The sequence below is a fragment of the Limulus polyphemus genome, unplaced genomic scaffold, assembly GCF_000517525.1.
Source record: "Limulus polyphemus unplaced genomic scaffold, Limulus_polyphemus-2.1.2 Scaffold113, whole genome shotgun sequence".
Lineage (NCBI taxonomy): Eukaryota > Metazoa > Arthropoda > Merostomata > Xiphosura > Limulidae > Limulus > Limulus polyphemus.
The window spans coordinates 1,042,447-1,057,547 of NW_013665723.1; the positions used below are offsets into that span (position 1 = coordinate 1,042,447).

General features: G+C 34.9%; 1 protein-coding gene across 1 annotated transcript in view; it reads left to right on the forward strand.

Annotated features, from left to right (window-relative positions):
• LOC106471538 (cyclic nucleotide-gated cation channel alpha-3-like) overlaps window positions 1-8,181 on the forward strand; it is a 21,059-nt gene extending 12,878 nt beyond the window's left edge. The window contains exons 3-4 of the mRNA XM_013932140.2: window positions 5,403-5,611; window positions 6,665-8,181. Of these exons, the coding sequence (XP_013787594.1) occupies window positions 5,403-5,611; window positions 6,665-8,097 (1,642 nt within the window). The 3' untranslated portion in view covers window positions 8,098-8,181. The remainder of the gene's footprint in view (window positions 1-5,402; window positions 5,612-6,664) is intronic.
• Window positions 8,182-15,101: the final 6,920 nt, after the last annotated feature.

Sequence of the window (15,101 nt, forward strand, 5' to 3'; positions counted from 1 at the left end):
AAATGTTCGTTGTTCAAGCCGTCTCCAACCATTATTAGTCTCAAAGTGGGTTTCTCGTCATCGAAGTTACAAATGTATAGTTTAAAATGTTCTTTACAGCCCTCTACGACCAACCCCTCGGTGGCTCAGCGGTAAGCCTAAGTCAGGCCTTATAATGTTAAAAATCAAATTTCGATACCTGCGATAAGAAGAGCACGGATAGTCCACTGTTTAGCTTTATGCTTAACAACAAAACAAACAAACCATATTGCTAGAAAAAACTAACATAAGCAATTCATTAAACATAAACACCACGTACATTAAAAACAATTTTGATCTAGGCATACACATACTCGGTAATAAAAGAATACGTTGAAAGGTCTGTTATATCTGTTGCTGAATTTTGAGACAATGTAACGGAAAATATAAAATTCACGTTTATAGGTGTATCACGATTACAGCTTCAAACCCATACACCATATTGTGTAACTTACATGAAACGTTATTAGGTATGGTCTTGATATATAGGAATTCCTCAAACAAATGATAATATATATATATATAACATTCAAAGTTGGCAATATTTTTTAAAGTATAATAATTGTTATTAGGAAATAAAAGTAAATAAAAACCAAACATTAGCAAATATAAAATGGGAAAAGTAAGTTGTAGATACTGAATTTGAAGATTAGAATGGTGCGCATAACACATATACCCCGTTATATAGCTTTGGGCTTAACAACAAACAAAGAAAACTTTAAGACCATAAGTAATAAAAATGCCATTGTCAAAATCAAAGTCACGACAGATTATATAAGCTATTTTTAAAAAGTTAAACTGGAGGGTATGCTGTTCAAGAGCTTTATTTTTCTTTATTAGTATGAAGTGGGTGCGCAATTGAGAAAGAAAAAATATGAAAATGAAATGACATTTCTGAAAGTATGTCACTAGGCTATGAAGTTTATCTAAGCTTATCATGTCAGTTTAGGCATAATGTATGTTTAAGAAATATTTTTGTCCAAGCCTTGAAGTTTAATATATTTTTGCATTTACTTCTATTCATGTGCAGTACAGAATGCAATAAAGTGCTCTTTACAACAGAAAGCGAAGAGAGTTAGTGTCATACCAATCTTAAAGTTTTACGCTAATAAATAATTTTCCTAAACTGACTTGTAGAAATAGTATTTTCACTAAAGTGGTTTGAGTGCTGTTATCAAATACAAATAAATTTTTCATGTTAAGCAAAATGTCTCTTGGGGAAGGATGTTGTTGAAAAGCGATTACTGCACGATTCTTATTGGAAACCCGTATTGAACCATTTCAGAACAAAGTAGTGGAAGTTATTAGTATTGTCCTTGTAAAGTTGCATCGCACTACCTATCCTAAATAAATAATGCTTTCAATGGCTATTTCCTTACAATGATAACTTTGTACATATGAAAAATATATATATATTAGTACTTACACCTGGTAACAAAACACTAAACGTTCGACCGGACATGGCCAAGTGGAAAGGTCAAATCCGCAATATGACGTTGAACATACGCCGCACTTTCAACTGTGAACCCCCTAATAAATGTGACAAACAATCCTGCTATTCGGCTAAAATTGCTCCTGACTTGTTGCCCAATCCAATTCCTGACAGTTACTTTGATTTATAAATCGTACAGGTCGCAATATATTTACGTGAGGTAGTTTAAGTAAGCAATGAGGCAAAGTTTCATGTATCAAAAGCAAATACACTTTATTCGCCAATTGTAATAATTGATAACTGAAGATAAATTAAGAAACTGGACTTAGCTTGTGGAAATCACGATCAACAGCTAATTGAAGATAACAATACAGAAGTAATTGATTGACGCTAAAGAAAATGATGGAAATTGCAAAAATGAAAGTAAATCGCTGCTTGAAAGAAAAATAAGAAGTACAAGCAAAACAGAACGGTTGTGTAACAGTATGGATCAAATTAAACAAAACGTTTATATGACCTTTCTCTTCAGTTACTGGATTCAATCTCTTCTAAACGGAAAATTTAATTCTGACAACAATAAAAGCGACAAAAGTGTAGTCAGTCAGATCCAGGATATCCTAGTCTTTGCATCATTTTAAAAGCTACCGTACTCACATTGCACGTGGAGCTACTTTCAACATGAAATTTCTTGCCCCGATGCAAATTAGCAGATAACACATAAGACAACTTACACCTGGCCCCCCAGTGGCATGTCTTCGGACTTACAACACTATAAACAAGGGTTTGATACCCGTGGTGGGCAGAGCACAGATAGTCCGTTATGTAGCTTTGTGCTTAACTGTAAAAAAGAAACAAGAAACTTTCAACTGGGCAGTTCCAAGAGCCTTTCAACCAAATGTTGAGTGACATAGATGGAAGTGCAGACTTTTGGTTCCCTACACAAAAACTGAAATAATAACAATTTGTAAATACGGCTAAGTTATATTTATATTAAGTTATTAAAGTATAGATTATAGTATACAGTTTACACACATTTATGAAAATAACTAACTACTAACTATTAGATTAGGGTCAATGTGATCCTAATCAACTTTACTTTGTTCGTAACCAATTTTCGTACTTTTTAATTATATGGATATTATATTTAACATTCTTTTGCGTTGGTGAAAGCTTTTGAGTACAATCATAAATGTTTTTAAACAAATTATTTTTTTTCAAAGAATTATTGCGGTTTTGTTTCACACCAAAAAATCATTCTTGCATTGTGTGTATAGTGTGTTGGCAAAAAAAAATCGGGTCTTATTTTGTTCATTAAGTGTTTCTAAACGGATGAATGTGAATAAAAATCAAGTATCCAAGAGATATATGCAAATTAAGTGCACACATTATCTAGAATTTGCACTAGTTAAACATGTTCCTCAAAATAGTATTACATTTCGCATTCAAACTTTACCTACGAATTAAAGCAACTTAGCACCGCAGAATAAAGTTAGAAACTTGTTCCTTACGCTCCTACCAATCACAATCTAAACTTATCCAGTTTTTATTCGCTTGTAGAAAATACTGAGTATTTATCTTACAATATTTTAATATGATTTTCTTTCATGTTGCGGCTATGCCGTGATTGTACCATCTTATACTTTTCTGTCATCATAATATATGTTCAAGAAAATTATTATCTTTCTGGATGGCTTTTGGTACCACAAAGATCTTTAGTCAGATTAAACAAAACAGGCTTCCCAGAAACACATGTATGATGTCGATTAACATATGGGCACAGAAAGTATCAATTTTATTTTGGATTACGTAGATAAGTTCAGTCCAGAGATGGAAACGGTTGAAAAATCCCTCATTTATAGAATCAAAATCAACATTATTAATCGTGTTTCATTTTAAAGTATTCGTCCTAATATTAAAAACAGTTTATATATATGACATTAGGGGTCGTACACTTTAAAACATAATAATATAACCTATACGTTAGAATGTTCTTTTAAAAAAGTTCTTCTGCCTGATATTTTTGATTATTAGAAATTCTACAGTTGTGAGACACCTTAGAAAACCCTAAACAAGTGCGCGTTAGCTGATCGAAGTGAACTGGGCAGTGGCGTAGTGAGGGGGGTGTATTTGCTCCCAGGCACCAGGTTCGGGGGCGCCAAATTAACAACCAGTTTACCCAGAATTTAGCTGTTCTCATAAGACTAAGATTATTAAATTGTTTTTGTTATGCTTGACATCAAATATTAGTATACCATCATAAATATCATGACTAGGAAAATCCTTTGGTCTTCAGTGTTAGATTGATTAAAATACACTGGCATCTCATAACTGATAGGAAATTTAGTAATTGTGGTAGCACCTGACAATTTGGGGAGTTACTTTTCAAGCTGTCGACGAATTTTTGGCGGACCAAATAATTTTATCTCAGATTTATTCGTCCTATAAAAATAATACCTATCATGAGAGTTGTGTTGAATTTTTATGTTAATGTACAATATAATATGCAACATATCGTTATGCAAACCAGAGATCTTAATTAGCTAATGATTCATGAAAAATAAACTATAACTTTCATACGTCTGGCAGCCATGGAAGGAGCAACTGAGTCAGTTTGAAGTTGGAAAGTAAGGGTGTAAAGGACGGGTGGGATTGGGATTTATGTTTTTTTGTGGAGGCGCCAAAATACGTTTTGCCCCCGACACCCTCATTACGCCATCAGAACTGGATTGGTACGAATACAAGGTATATTAACAAAATTTAGCATTTTATAGTCTAATCAGTAACTAGGTAATCTGAAGACATACGAGTGTTGTCGCAAAACATTAATACATTTAAATTAAATCGAGAATTCATTTTCGCACTGAATACTAGTGCAAGAAATTATTAATTGCTAGTGTACTTGTTTATACAGCCAGGCAATGAATTAAGGACACTAAAAGTGAATAACTCTCACAGAAAACATTCGTGTAAGAGATAAAACCAGCTGTTCGTTTTCTGGTCTTTATATCTTCGTAAATAGTTTATCTAGGATGTCAATAAAGTCTAGTTTTTCGTGTCGTAGTTATGTCTTGCGTGATAACAAAACTCATCTTAAAACTAAAGACTTTGTGAAATGGAACTTATCCCATCACTTTCTGTAATGAAGCAATTCGGTTCTCAGAAATATTCCATCTAGAGTTGTATATTTTTGTTTGAAAACAATTTGCTTTTGAGAAATAAAGCTTGGTAATTCTAAAATAAAGTTTACTAATAGACAAAATGTAATTCCTTTTTAATTCTCTATATCTTTCATTGCTGAGAAAAAAAAAGAAACTATTGAAGCAAATGTTGTCGGCGAAAGCTGAGAAAATTTGTAAATGTTGTTTCTTCTGAATCTCATTCAGGATTATTATATGAAAAACTAGGCCGTGTACAGAATATAAACACTTTATGATAGTAAAATGACAAAAAAAAATGTATGTTAACATAATCATTCGACGTTTAGTTTTAGATATGCTACGCTAATCATTCATAATTTTGAACTTATATACTGGAAGGAAGGCAGCTAGTCAACAGTACTCACCACGAACGCTTGGGATACTCTTGTCTAACCGAATAGTGGAATTCGAACGTTACTTCTGTAATGCATCCACGGCTCAAAAGTACGAGGCGCGCTTTTACAGCAACGGGCCTTAAACTACGAACCCTCGGATTCATTGTCCGGCAGACTAACAACAAGGTCCTTCCTTGCCAACCCTCATTCGGAAATGAAACGCTTAAATAACTTAAATATTAAAACATGAGTGTTTTAATTACATCATTTCGATCTATTTAGAGCTAATGTAAAACATCAAGTTCTACATTAATTCAGTTGGATTATGTTTTAGTTACAGAAATAATTTTGATTTATTATTCGCACGATAAAAGTTTATTAATTTTTGAAACATAAACAAATATTTCGAAATATTTGCAGTCATCGAAGGCTAGTCGTTGACTATTCTGGAAAAGTCCATTACCGTTGGCTGTCCATTATTTCCTTTGCCGTACTCTACAATACTGTGTTTATCATCGGAAGAAGCGTGTTTTGGGAACTTCAGAATTTCTCTCCTATTGGGTGGTATACTCTGGACTACACATGTGACACTATTTATATCCTCGATATGGTGTTTCAGGCACGAACAGGTAAGCATCCGTAATTTTGTCTCTTCAGTTATCGTTAACAGAAACGAACATCTTTGAGATTTTAAACGTATATACAGTGATATTTTTACTGTAAAAGTGTATCTATTAAAAAGAGGATGTTTTGTTTGTAATTAAGCACAAAGCTACACAATGGGTTAACTGTGCTCTGCCCACCACGAGTATCGAAACCCGGTTTCTAGCATTGTAAGTCCCCAGCCATACCGCTGTGCCATTATTTTATATAATAATACATTCAAGTTACTCAATATAATTTACAAGTAGAACCGTTATATTTCTCTGCGCTGTGGTTGCATTCTCTTAATTCATTCTTAAACAATATTTTTATTATTTTTTTTTTATTATACTAATCTGTAATACAATTTCATTCTTTGATTGAAAACAGTAATAGTAAATTTATATGCCAAGCTTAATCTCCCTTTGTTTCTGCATTGTTGAAAAGTTGTGATAGGATCAATGGCGTATGCCTTTATAAAAATTCAAGATGTTTGTTTTCGCAAGTTCTAAATATTTCAAATTCATAACCATAAATTTTTGTACGTATAGATTTTTAATTCTAAATCTATTGTTATTTGTTCCATAAAAAATATATAAATTATACGTACAAAGCTAAATTAGTTTCAATTAACTGGTGGGAATTTCACAGTTACATATTTTATACAGTAATTTTACCCAAGAATGCTGAAGTGTGATTAGAGTATATATATATATATATATATTAAGCATGCAAGACCAAGCCATAAGTATCTTGTTTCCAATCGCTGGACGTTGGGCAGTATTGACAATCTTAATGTTTTCTTGCACCTTGCTGTTACATAACTATTATTTATCTGCAACAAAAAGAGGATGACATACAAAAACAAAAATAACTAGAATGAAAGTTTTTAGACTATGGACTGTAGTTATCTATGAAAGTTTTTAGACTATGGACTGTAGTTATCTATGAAAGTTTTTAGACTATGGACTGGCTATAATTAGAAGCTTATCCTCGGAAAAATATATTATTCTTAATTTTCCAATTATTTGGGTTTTCAGGATATCTAGAACAAGGACTACTTGTAGAAGACTCCATGAAGTTATTAACGAACTATGTGAGGTCGTCATATTTTAAATTTGATGTGGCCAGCATCATTCCCACCGATGTTTTGTACACGATTCTCGGTACCAATTGTAATATGATAGTTCCTTGTTCAACGATAGTACGTCTGAACAGAATGTTTCGCTTGCATAGAATGTTCGAATTCTTCGATCGCACAGAAACAAGAACTAGTTTCCCTTACTTTTTTAGAATTGGGAAATTAATCTTTTATATTCTAGTTATCATTCACTGGAATGCATGCATTTACTTTTCTGTTAGCTACTTCATTGGATTTGGAACAGACACTTGGGTGTACAACATTAGTCATCCTGGCCACGACACGTTTCAATATCAGTACATCTACAGTTTCTACTGGTCAACTTTAACCATGACAACGATCGGCGAAGTTTCTACTCCACAGAGAGATGTTGAGTACTTATTTATGGTTTTAGACTTTTTAATCGGAGTTCTTATCTTTGCAACCATTGTTGGAAACATTGGAAGTATGATAACAAATATGAACGCAGCCAGAGTAGAGTTCCAAAGTCGAATTGACAGTGTAAAGCAATACATGGAGTTCAGAAAGATCGGGAAAGAACTCGAAGACAAGGTAATCAAGTGGTTTGATTATTTATGGACTAACAAACAAACAACAGACGAGGAGGCTGTTACCTCAATGCTGCCGGACAAACTAGAGGCAGAAATCGCTCTCCACGTCCACCTTGACACGTTAAAACGTGTTCGAATTTTTCAAGATTGTGAAGCTGGTCTTATGGCTCAGTTAGTTCTTAAGTTGAAACTTCAAGTGTTCAGCCCAGGAGACTACATCTGTCGCAAAGGAGATGTGGGGAAAGAAATGTACATTGTGAAAAGGGGTAAATTAGAAGTCGTCGCTGATGACGGACAAACGGTTTTTGCCACGTTAGAAAATGGTAGTGTTTTTGGTGAGCTAAGTATTATGAATATTTCCGGTATGAAAACTGGTAATCGAAGAACAGCAAACGTAAGAAGTGTAGGTTACTCGGACCTGTTCGTTCTATCGAAAGAAGATCTCTGGAATGTTCTCGAAGAATATCCAGAGGCTAGAAAGATGCTAATTGAACGTGGGCGACAGATTCTTATGAAAGATGGACTTCTGGATGAGCAGGCGCTACAGGAGAGTGAAGCAGAACAGCGGACTCTAGAGGAGAAATATAATAATTTAGAAGAAGATTTAGACAATCTACAGACAAGATTTTCTCATCTCTTGGCAGAATACCAATCCTATCAAGATCGAATGAGACGACGTCTTCAAGAATTAGAGAAAAGATGGAAATGGGCAAAATACGGCGGAGAAAGCCCTGATAAATCTGATGATGAAAACATGAGTCTGAAAAGAAGAGAATTCTAATTGAATTTATAAAAATTAACAAAAAAGTTAAAATCAACAACCTGTGGTTGAAATACATATATCGCTCACTGATGTAAGCCTTTACCAGAAAAAGATTTTTAGAAATCCAGTCTTTGTCTCCTCTATTCAAATAATTTAATGAAATTATTATTTTTAAGAGTTAAATTACCAATAAAAAATGTGATAGCAAAAACATATATTTTACGCCACATGAAAAACACTGTACCAAATGCCTGAGGATTTGTTATTATTATTTATTTATTATTATTATTATCTTTGCTTGGGGTTAAGTATATAATACAATTAATCAGTTCATTAATAATCTCTGGGGTTTATGACATAATTCAGTAGGCTGTTCCCAACGGGGCTGCAAATTTGGTGGATGTGAAAATATCCAACATGACTGTGACATGTTGGCGAATGTGACACCAACCAATATGGCTGTGCTCCCTGGAGGCTGCATTGTTGGTTGATAACTATGTATCCTCAGACGTCAAATGATCTTAGTCTTCTACTTTATGTGTATTTTATACACCAGAGTACAATAATGTATAAAATAGATGAATATATGCAGTGGAAAGATACAGTTGTGCTTTAATGTGTTTTATATTTTTTATCTCCCAGTTATTTATTAAGCTAGTCCAGTTACCATTCTGTTTCATGGAAAAATGTTTACTCTCTTTATTTAATGTATAGGCCAATGGATCAAGTCTAAGCATGTTGTCCCTTTGAAATACTTATTTACATATTAATTACCCACAGGCAATTGCTCCTTGACACACACACAAACTCCATTTTTGGCAGTGATGAAGTAAGTCCACAAGTCAGTTAGCTACTTTGGACTGCCACAGTAGTCGTAGTCATGGTATTGGGCCTGGTGTTCGTGACTCCAGAGGTGGCAGGTGCCATCCCGCCTAATCCTCCCAGAGTTGACCCTCGTGATAATTTAAACTCCAAATATGTTTTCTTTGGTTTATGGATATAATGTTCATACTGGAGGTGTACATGCATCTGGGACCATCAGTGTTTAGACATGTTTGCACACTCTGATGGGACCTTTCAAAAGCGGGTGTCAGTGCTTTGTAAACGAAGTAGCTGACTTTGCTTTCACAGGAATCATTTCCAGAGTTGTCTACTGATGGACTGCTTGGAGGCTTGGCTCCCCTGAGATCAACAACAGTTATTTCCATTGCTCTCTCATTTAATCTTTCTTTCACTGACAGGTTCCAATAGGAAAGGAAGCAGGATGAAATTGCAAAACTGGTTACTACACACAAGCTGATCTGGGTTAAGCAACATCATCCCTTACTTCTGACCATTATACTTCACTAACATTTGCATTGTCTTTTCTTAAGGACTTGCAATTATAAGTTTGGTACTAGCTTTGTGTGACTTACAGTTGCACCATGCAGGTGTTACTTTCTACCTTCGACATTACTCTCACAGTCTACAATTACATGTGTTATAACTTCATTTGTACTGAAAAAATGGTAAGAAAATATTTATAAAGCTATGGGTTTATGAAATATTTCAATATATATGATTGAAAATATCACATGATGTTTTCATTTGATATGATATCTAAGCTACTATGTTTACTTCTGATGATTTCAACCACTCACAAATATTTCGATCCAATCCAATCAAAATATTCTGCACTGCTCTTACCAAAAAACACCAGGTAAAATTGTATTTCTCTGATACATAGTATGAATTACTTTGTTACTATTATCCTTCCATGAAAATTCACTACCTACCAAATATTACAATGTCAAAACCTAAACAGTTTTGCACTAGTATTAATGAAAATAATAGGTGTACTTCATCTTCATAAATATCTTCTAGGTCAAAAACCACAGTTCACTTCGTATCATAGTATTAACATCTAGATCAAATCTTTTGTTTCCATTCAGATGTTGTTTAACTATTGTGTTCTTTACGTAATTGATCTGTTTGTTACACAATACCCATGTAACGACTTCATGTAATGTTCCTTTAAGTATATATTTATATATATATGTTTATTGCTATACACATAAACTGCTATTGCACAATGTCACATACTCTAGTAGCTTATAACAGTAGTGGGAACCATATGTCATACTCTGTAGAGTTCTTGCCATTCAAGTGAGTGACTCTTTTGAAATGTTGGGTAACATTTTGCTTCCAAAAATTCACTTAGTAGCTCCGAAAGCAAGTCCTAACACCATTTCAGTCATTGTTTTTGTTGTTTTTTCAACAACTGACCATCCAAGCTTATAAGGTAATCAGGTGGCAATTGTAAAATGTAGTGTTTACATTATACCATAAAATACCTCCTCATAGCTCAGAAAGCAAGAGTTGCAAAACCCTTTGTAATTAATTTCCAAACTCCTTGCTATCATACTCAGTCACACATCAGTAATCTTAACTGTGATAACTGAGCAGCTATCATCTGAAAATTGGTATGACCATGAGTATGGTTGAGAACAACGAGTCAAAATAAGAGGTGTGCCATCTCATGTCATGTTGATACACACAATGATGAGAAATGAGCTAAAAGTACTTATCTGGCTGTCCAAAACGATGTAGGTGAAAAAATAGTAGAGTTAGAGATAAAAGGCAGTTCTGACAGTTGGCCAATTTGTCGACAATGATCCCCTGTTCAAAATGGCCCTGATTAATTTACTATCAGGAAGTTAAGGCAGTCTGTTGATTGCAAGGTTAATGGGATTGAAAGGGTATTGCAATTCTTAGTTTCTAAGCTATAAAGCAGTTTCACTATAGAAGATATCCATTACATAAATAGACTTACAGTTCATCATTAACATAAGGACACAGCTAATCAACATGCTCCATAATCTTTCACATGCCTCACAGCAACTGTAACTGGCATGTCAATGGATGTATCTGCTGGAGCATAAGATATGAACCTGTCCAGCCAGATCCAAGCTGTCTTTGTGCTGTTAACTCATACAAATGATCTAGTCTCCACATTGGTATGTACCAATTACCTCATTCAGTATCTGGGACTGTGACAACAATATCCCGGGCTATCAAGTGTAGAGGAGATTTAACAATTGTCTTCTAGAGTTATCTTAGCCTGGCAAATTCTCTCTCTCTGGACAATAAACATTGTATAGTGCTCATACCAATACTGAACACCTTTACTCAAGTGTGACCAGTAGAACTACCATGGAATGTTAGCACAAGTCTGTGTAACATTTTGATGCCCTCCAGTCTTTGTTATGCAAAGTCTAGAGAATTTCTCATCTTGGAGCTCCGAGAACTATGGCTCAGTGGTTGATAATAACAGTAAAACACACTTTCATACACTAGTAACTTACTTTATAAATGCCACAGTGTCTAGAATCAGGAAATCACATGAATAGACAGTCCCACCATGCAGCAAGACAACCCATCTGTGTTTCCATATTGTAGGCATGAGCAGTGAATTATAACAAAGTCATAGTCTTGAAATGTTGTTACCCATGCTATCATCCTACCAGATTTTTAAGATTCATTAATCATTCAAACAACACATGGTCCACCTTGATGGTGAAACTCCTACAACAGAAATAGTGTCAACAGTGTTTTACAAATACTCCAATTACAAGCACTTATTCATTTGTCATATAAAATCTACATTCAGGAGCCATGAACATACGACTAGAATATGTGGTTACGTGTTCTACTCCATCCTGTACCTGTGATAACAATTATATGGTTCCACTATCACTGGAATCAGTGTCCATTAGAAACTTACTACCTTGTCATGGAATGTAAGCATTGGAGTCTTCACTAAAACAAGCTTTAGGAACCAGAATGCCTTTCCACGTTGTTTGTGTTATCCAGAGTGCATCCAAAGACACAACTAAATATCCCACTCCTGTTTAGCATAATGACATTTGACAGAACATAGTCAAAATCCACTGTTCAGAATGGTTGTCACACTTGGAGGGCCTGATATACTGCAAGACCTACCAGCATTTCTCAATATTGTATTCACAACACATATGTATCTCCACGCAGTCCTGAGATAACTAGATTGCTACAGTTTTAGTGCAAGTTGTCTGCCATACTTCCTCATGTCTGTGACTAAGCCTAACTTGGGATTCACCAGCATCACTTTCACACTTTCTTGGCTGGTATTGCAAGTCCTTAAACAGAGCTACGGTTGTATTACCCTGGCTTGCAATGAACTAGGAGGCCTGTAAAGACTGTTCAGTATGGTCTCAGACTTATCAGACATCATTCCATCTCAGCCACCCTCAGTCATCTGTGTTTCCCTTTAACTGAAATTGATTCTCTTGTGTAATGCCCAATCTGCTGCTCTGGGTGCACGAAGTGTTGGTTGACCTTCCTTAGTCTGTGTCTGCAGACAGAACAAAGTCGTGGAACTTTGTAACATTAGCAAATATCTAATATCCAAGCGAGTACTTCTTGACCCAACAACTCTCTCTCATATAACCACCTCTCTTCAGTGGCAAATTGTCACTCTTTTTTATGAGTGCTTTTACAAGCAGTAAATAACATTCTATAAGTAAGAATCACTTCTGTAAACTATATAACAAAATAGTTCAAGTAGGAACAATACACATGTTAGCTATAAACACAATATTCTTCAGCATTATGGTCAAAGCAACAAAATTTATCCTTCATACCTACTCTGTGATAATTTTAGATAAACCTATTTCCTACAAGAGTAAATTATGTGAGCTTGCTATATAATGGGAGGTTTGAAATATATAATGTGATACTGAATTCCACCAATACAAATTGAGTCTATGCTAAGAAATAACTGGACTGAACAAAAAGTGTGACACAATTAATACTAACTTTATATAACACAACACAAATTAACAGTGCATGTATGGTTTGTTTGTGAATTTAGCGCAAGGCTACACGAGGGCTATCTGCGCTAGCCGCCCCTAATTTAGCAGTGGAAGACTAGAGGGAAAGCAGTTACTCATCACCACACACCGCCAACTCTTAGGCTACTCTTTTACCAACGAATAGTGAGATTGACTATAACATTATAACGCCCCCACGGCTGACAGGGCGAGCATGTTTGTGGGACGGGTATTTGAACCCGCAACTCTCAGATTACGAGTCATTCGCCCTAACCACCTAGCCATGCCGGGCCCATTATCTTATGGACGACTGAAGTCGCTTTTACTACACTCCTCAAAGACTTATTTCCAAACTGACTGACTTAGTAAAGATGATGATCCAAACTGACTAAATGTCACATTACTAAGTTGATTCGGTAACGTCAAACTGACCAAGACCAACTGGGACTACCCAAGCGACTAATCATTTCCATTCAAACAAGAGAGAAGTAGTAACCTCCAGATATCACCTGACATATTTCAGGACACTACAGATCAGGTATTATCTCCATGAAATGATAAAGAATAATGGTAGTTATAACGAAATCAAATTAATGACTTTCTTGATCACGTGTTATGCAAAACTGCAGTAATATCATTGGAGCTAGAAGTTGAAATACTTATGACTTTGAACATAATAGAATATCTAAAGAACTAGGCAATTAAAGTATGTAATATAGAAATTAAATCATCGATAACACTCACACAAAACATAATCACAAATGTGCTGCCTATTAAAACAACTTATATCAGACTGTTGGTGAATTGTACCGAGCCCTACTTAGTTTAAGAGTACAGTAAAGTCGAATTAAACCGACTTTTTATTCATTCATTCAAATACTTCCTGAGGCTACTTTATGGAATAAAGACTGATCACCGATATGGAATTTCATTGCTTAGTGAAGGCCGCAAACAACTATACCTGTGTGTCCAAGCAAAAGGGGGTAAAACTTTGAAGGGCGACTTAACAAGGCCTCATTACCGCGATTCCATTGCAACCAAATTTTGCATAATTATTTTTCTCAATGGTGAGGAAACATGGTTATTAATTCCCACCTAGATACTCTTGAGGGTGTGACCTCCTTTTCATTGGATATACATATAAGTGACAAAAGTTGATGAAAAAGATAACTATAACGAGGTAGTTGCTTATTGTGAAAACAAAGTCGAAAAGGGAGATACCACTGATGATGCCCCGATTGATAATAGTTCCAAACTGATGAGGTGGTATTTAAGAAAAATACACCGAGTGAAGCTGAATTCCTGTTAAACGAGGAATTTTTGCCAATTATTAAAAAAAAACAACTTAGAAAACTTAATCTTGACCCTGTTTACAAATCTGTTATGCAAACCATACGAAAATTAATTTATGAAGATGCCTACGATAAGTTGGAAAGTGTTAAAATAGATGTAGAAAAAAAAACATTTATAATTGTTTGCTGGAGAGAAAACTCTATTAATAATAATATAAGCATGTTTGTTTCTTATTAAGCATAAAGCTACAGAATGGGATATCTGTGGTATGCACATCACGAGTATCGAAAACTCATTTTCAGCATTATAAGCCTTCAGACATACTGCTGAGTCACTAGGAGGGTAGGAGTACTCATGATTGACTCTTAAAAAATGCTAGATTACGTGAGTTGATGATATTAGTAACTCACGTACAAATTACCTGTTAACATGCAAGTATGTACTGGCTCATTATAGCTATATATAAAACCCCCAAAAATTGATTTGAGAAGGGTGGGGGTGTATAAATGTTCCTGGTGCGGGCAAAGGCCTCGTAAACCCTGTTGTGCCTACACAACGTACCTCCACTTTTGAAATAACATTAAATAAATCAAATACTGGAAAATTTGAATTGTCCGAAAGTTCAATATCAAAGTAACATTTAAAAGAATCAGCTCCCTAAAAAACATACTTTTAACTTTAAAAACCAACAACCAAACAGACAAGGCATAAAAAAGTTGTATACAACATACACTGCATTTGTGGTATTACAAACATGGGCAAAACATAATGTCCTCTAAATGTCCATCTAAATCAGGGGTCACCAAACAACGGCCCGCGAGATCAGTTCATCCGGCCCGCCGCTGCACTGTACCACAAATGAGCTAAAATATAATTATT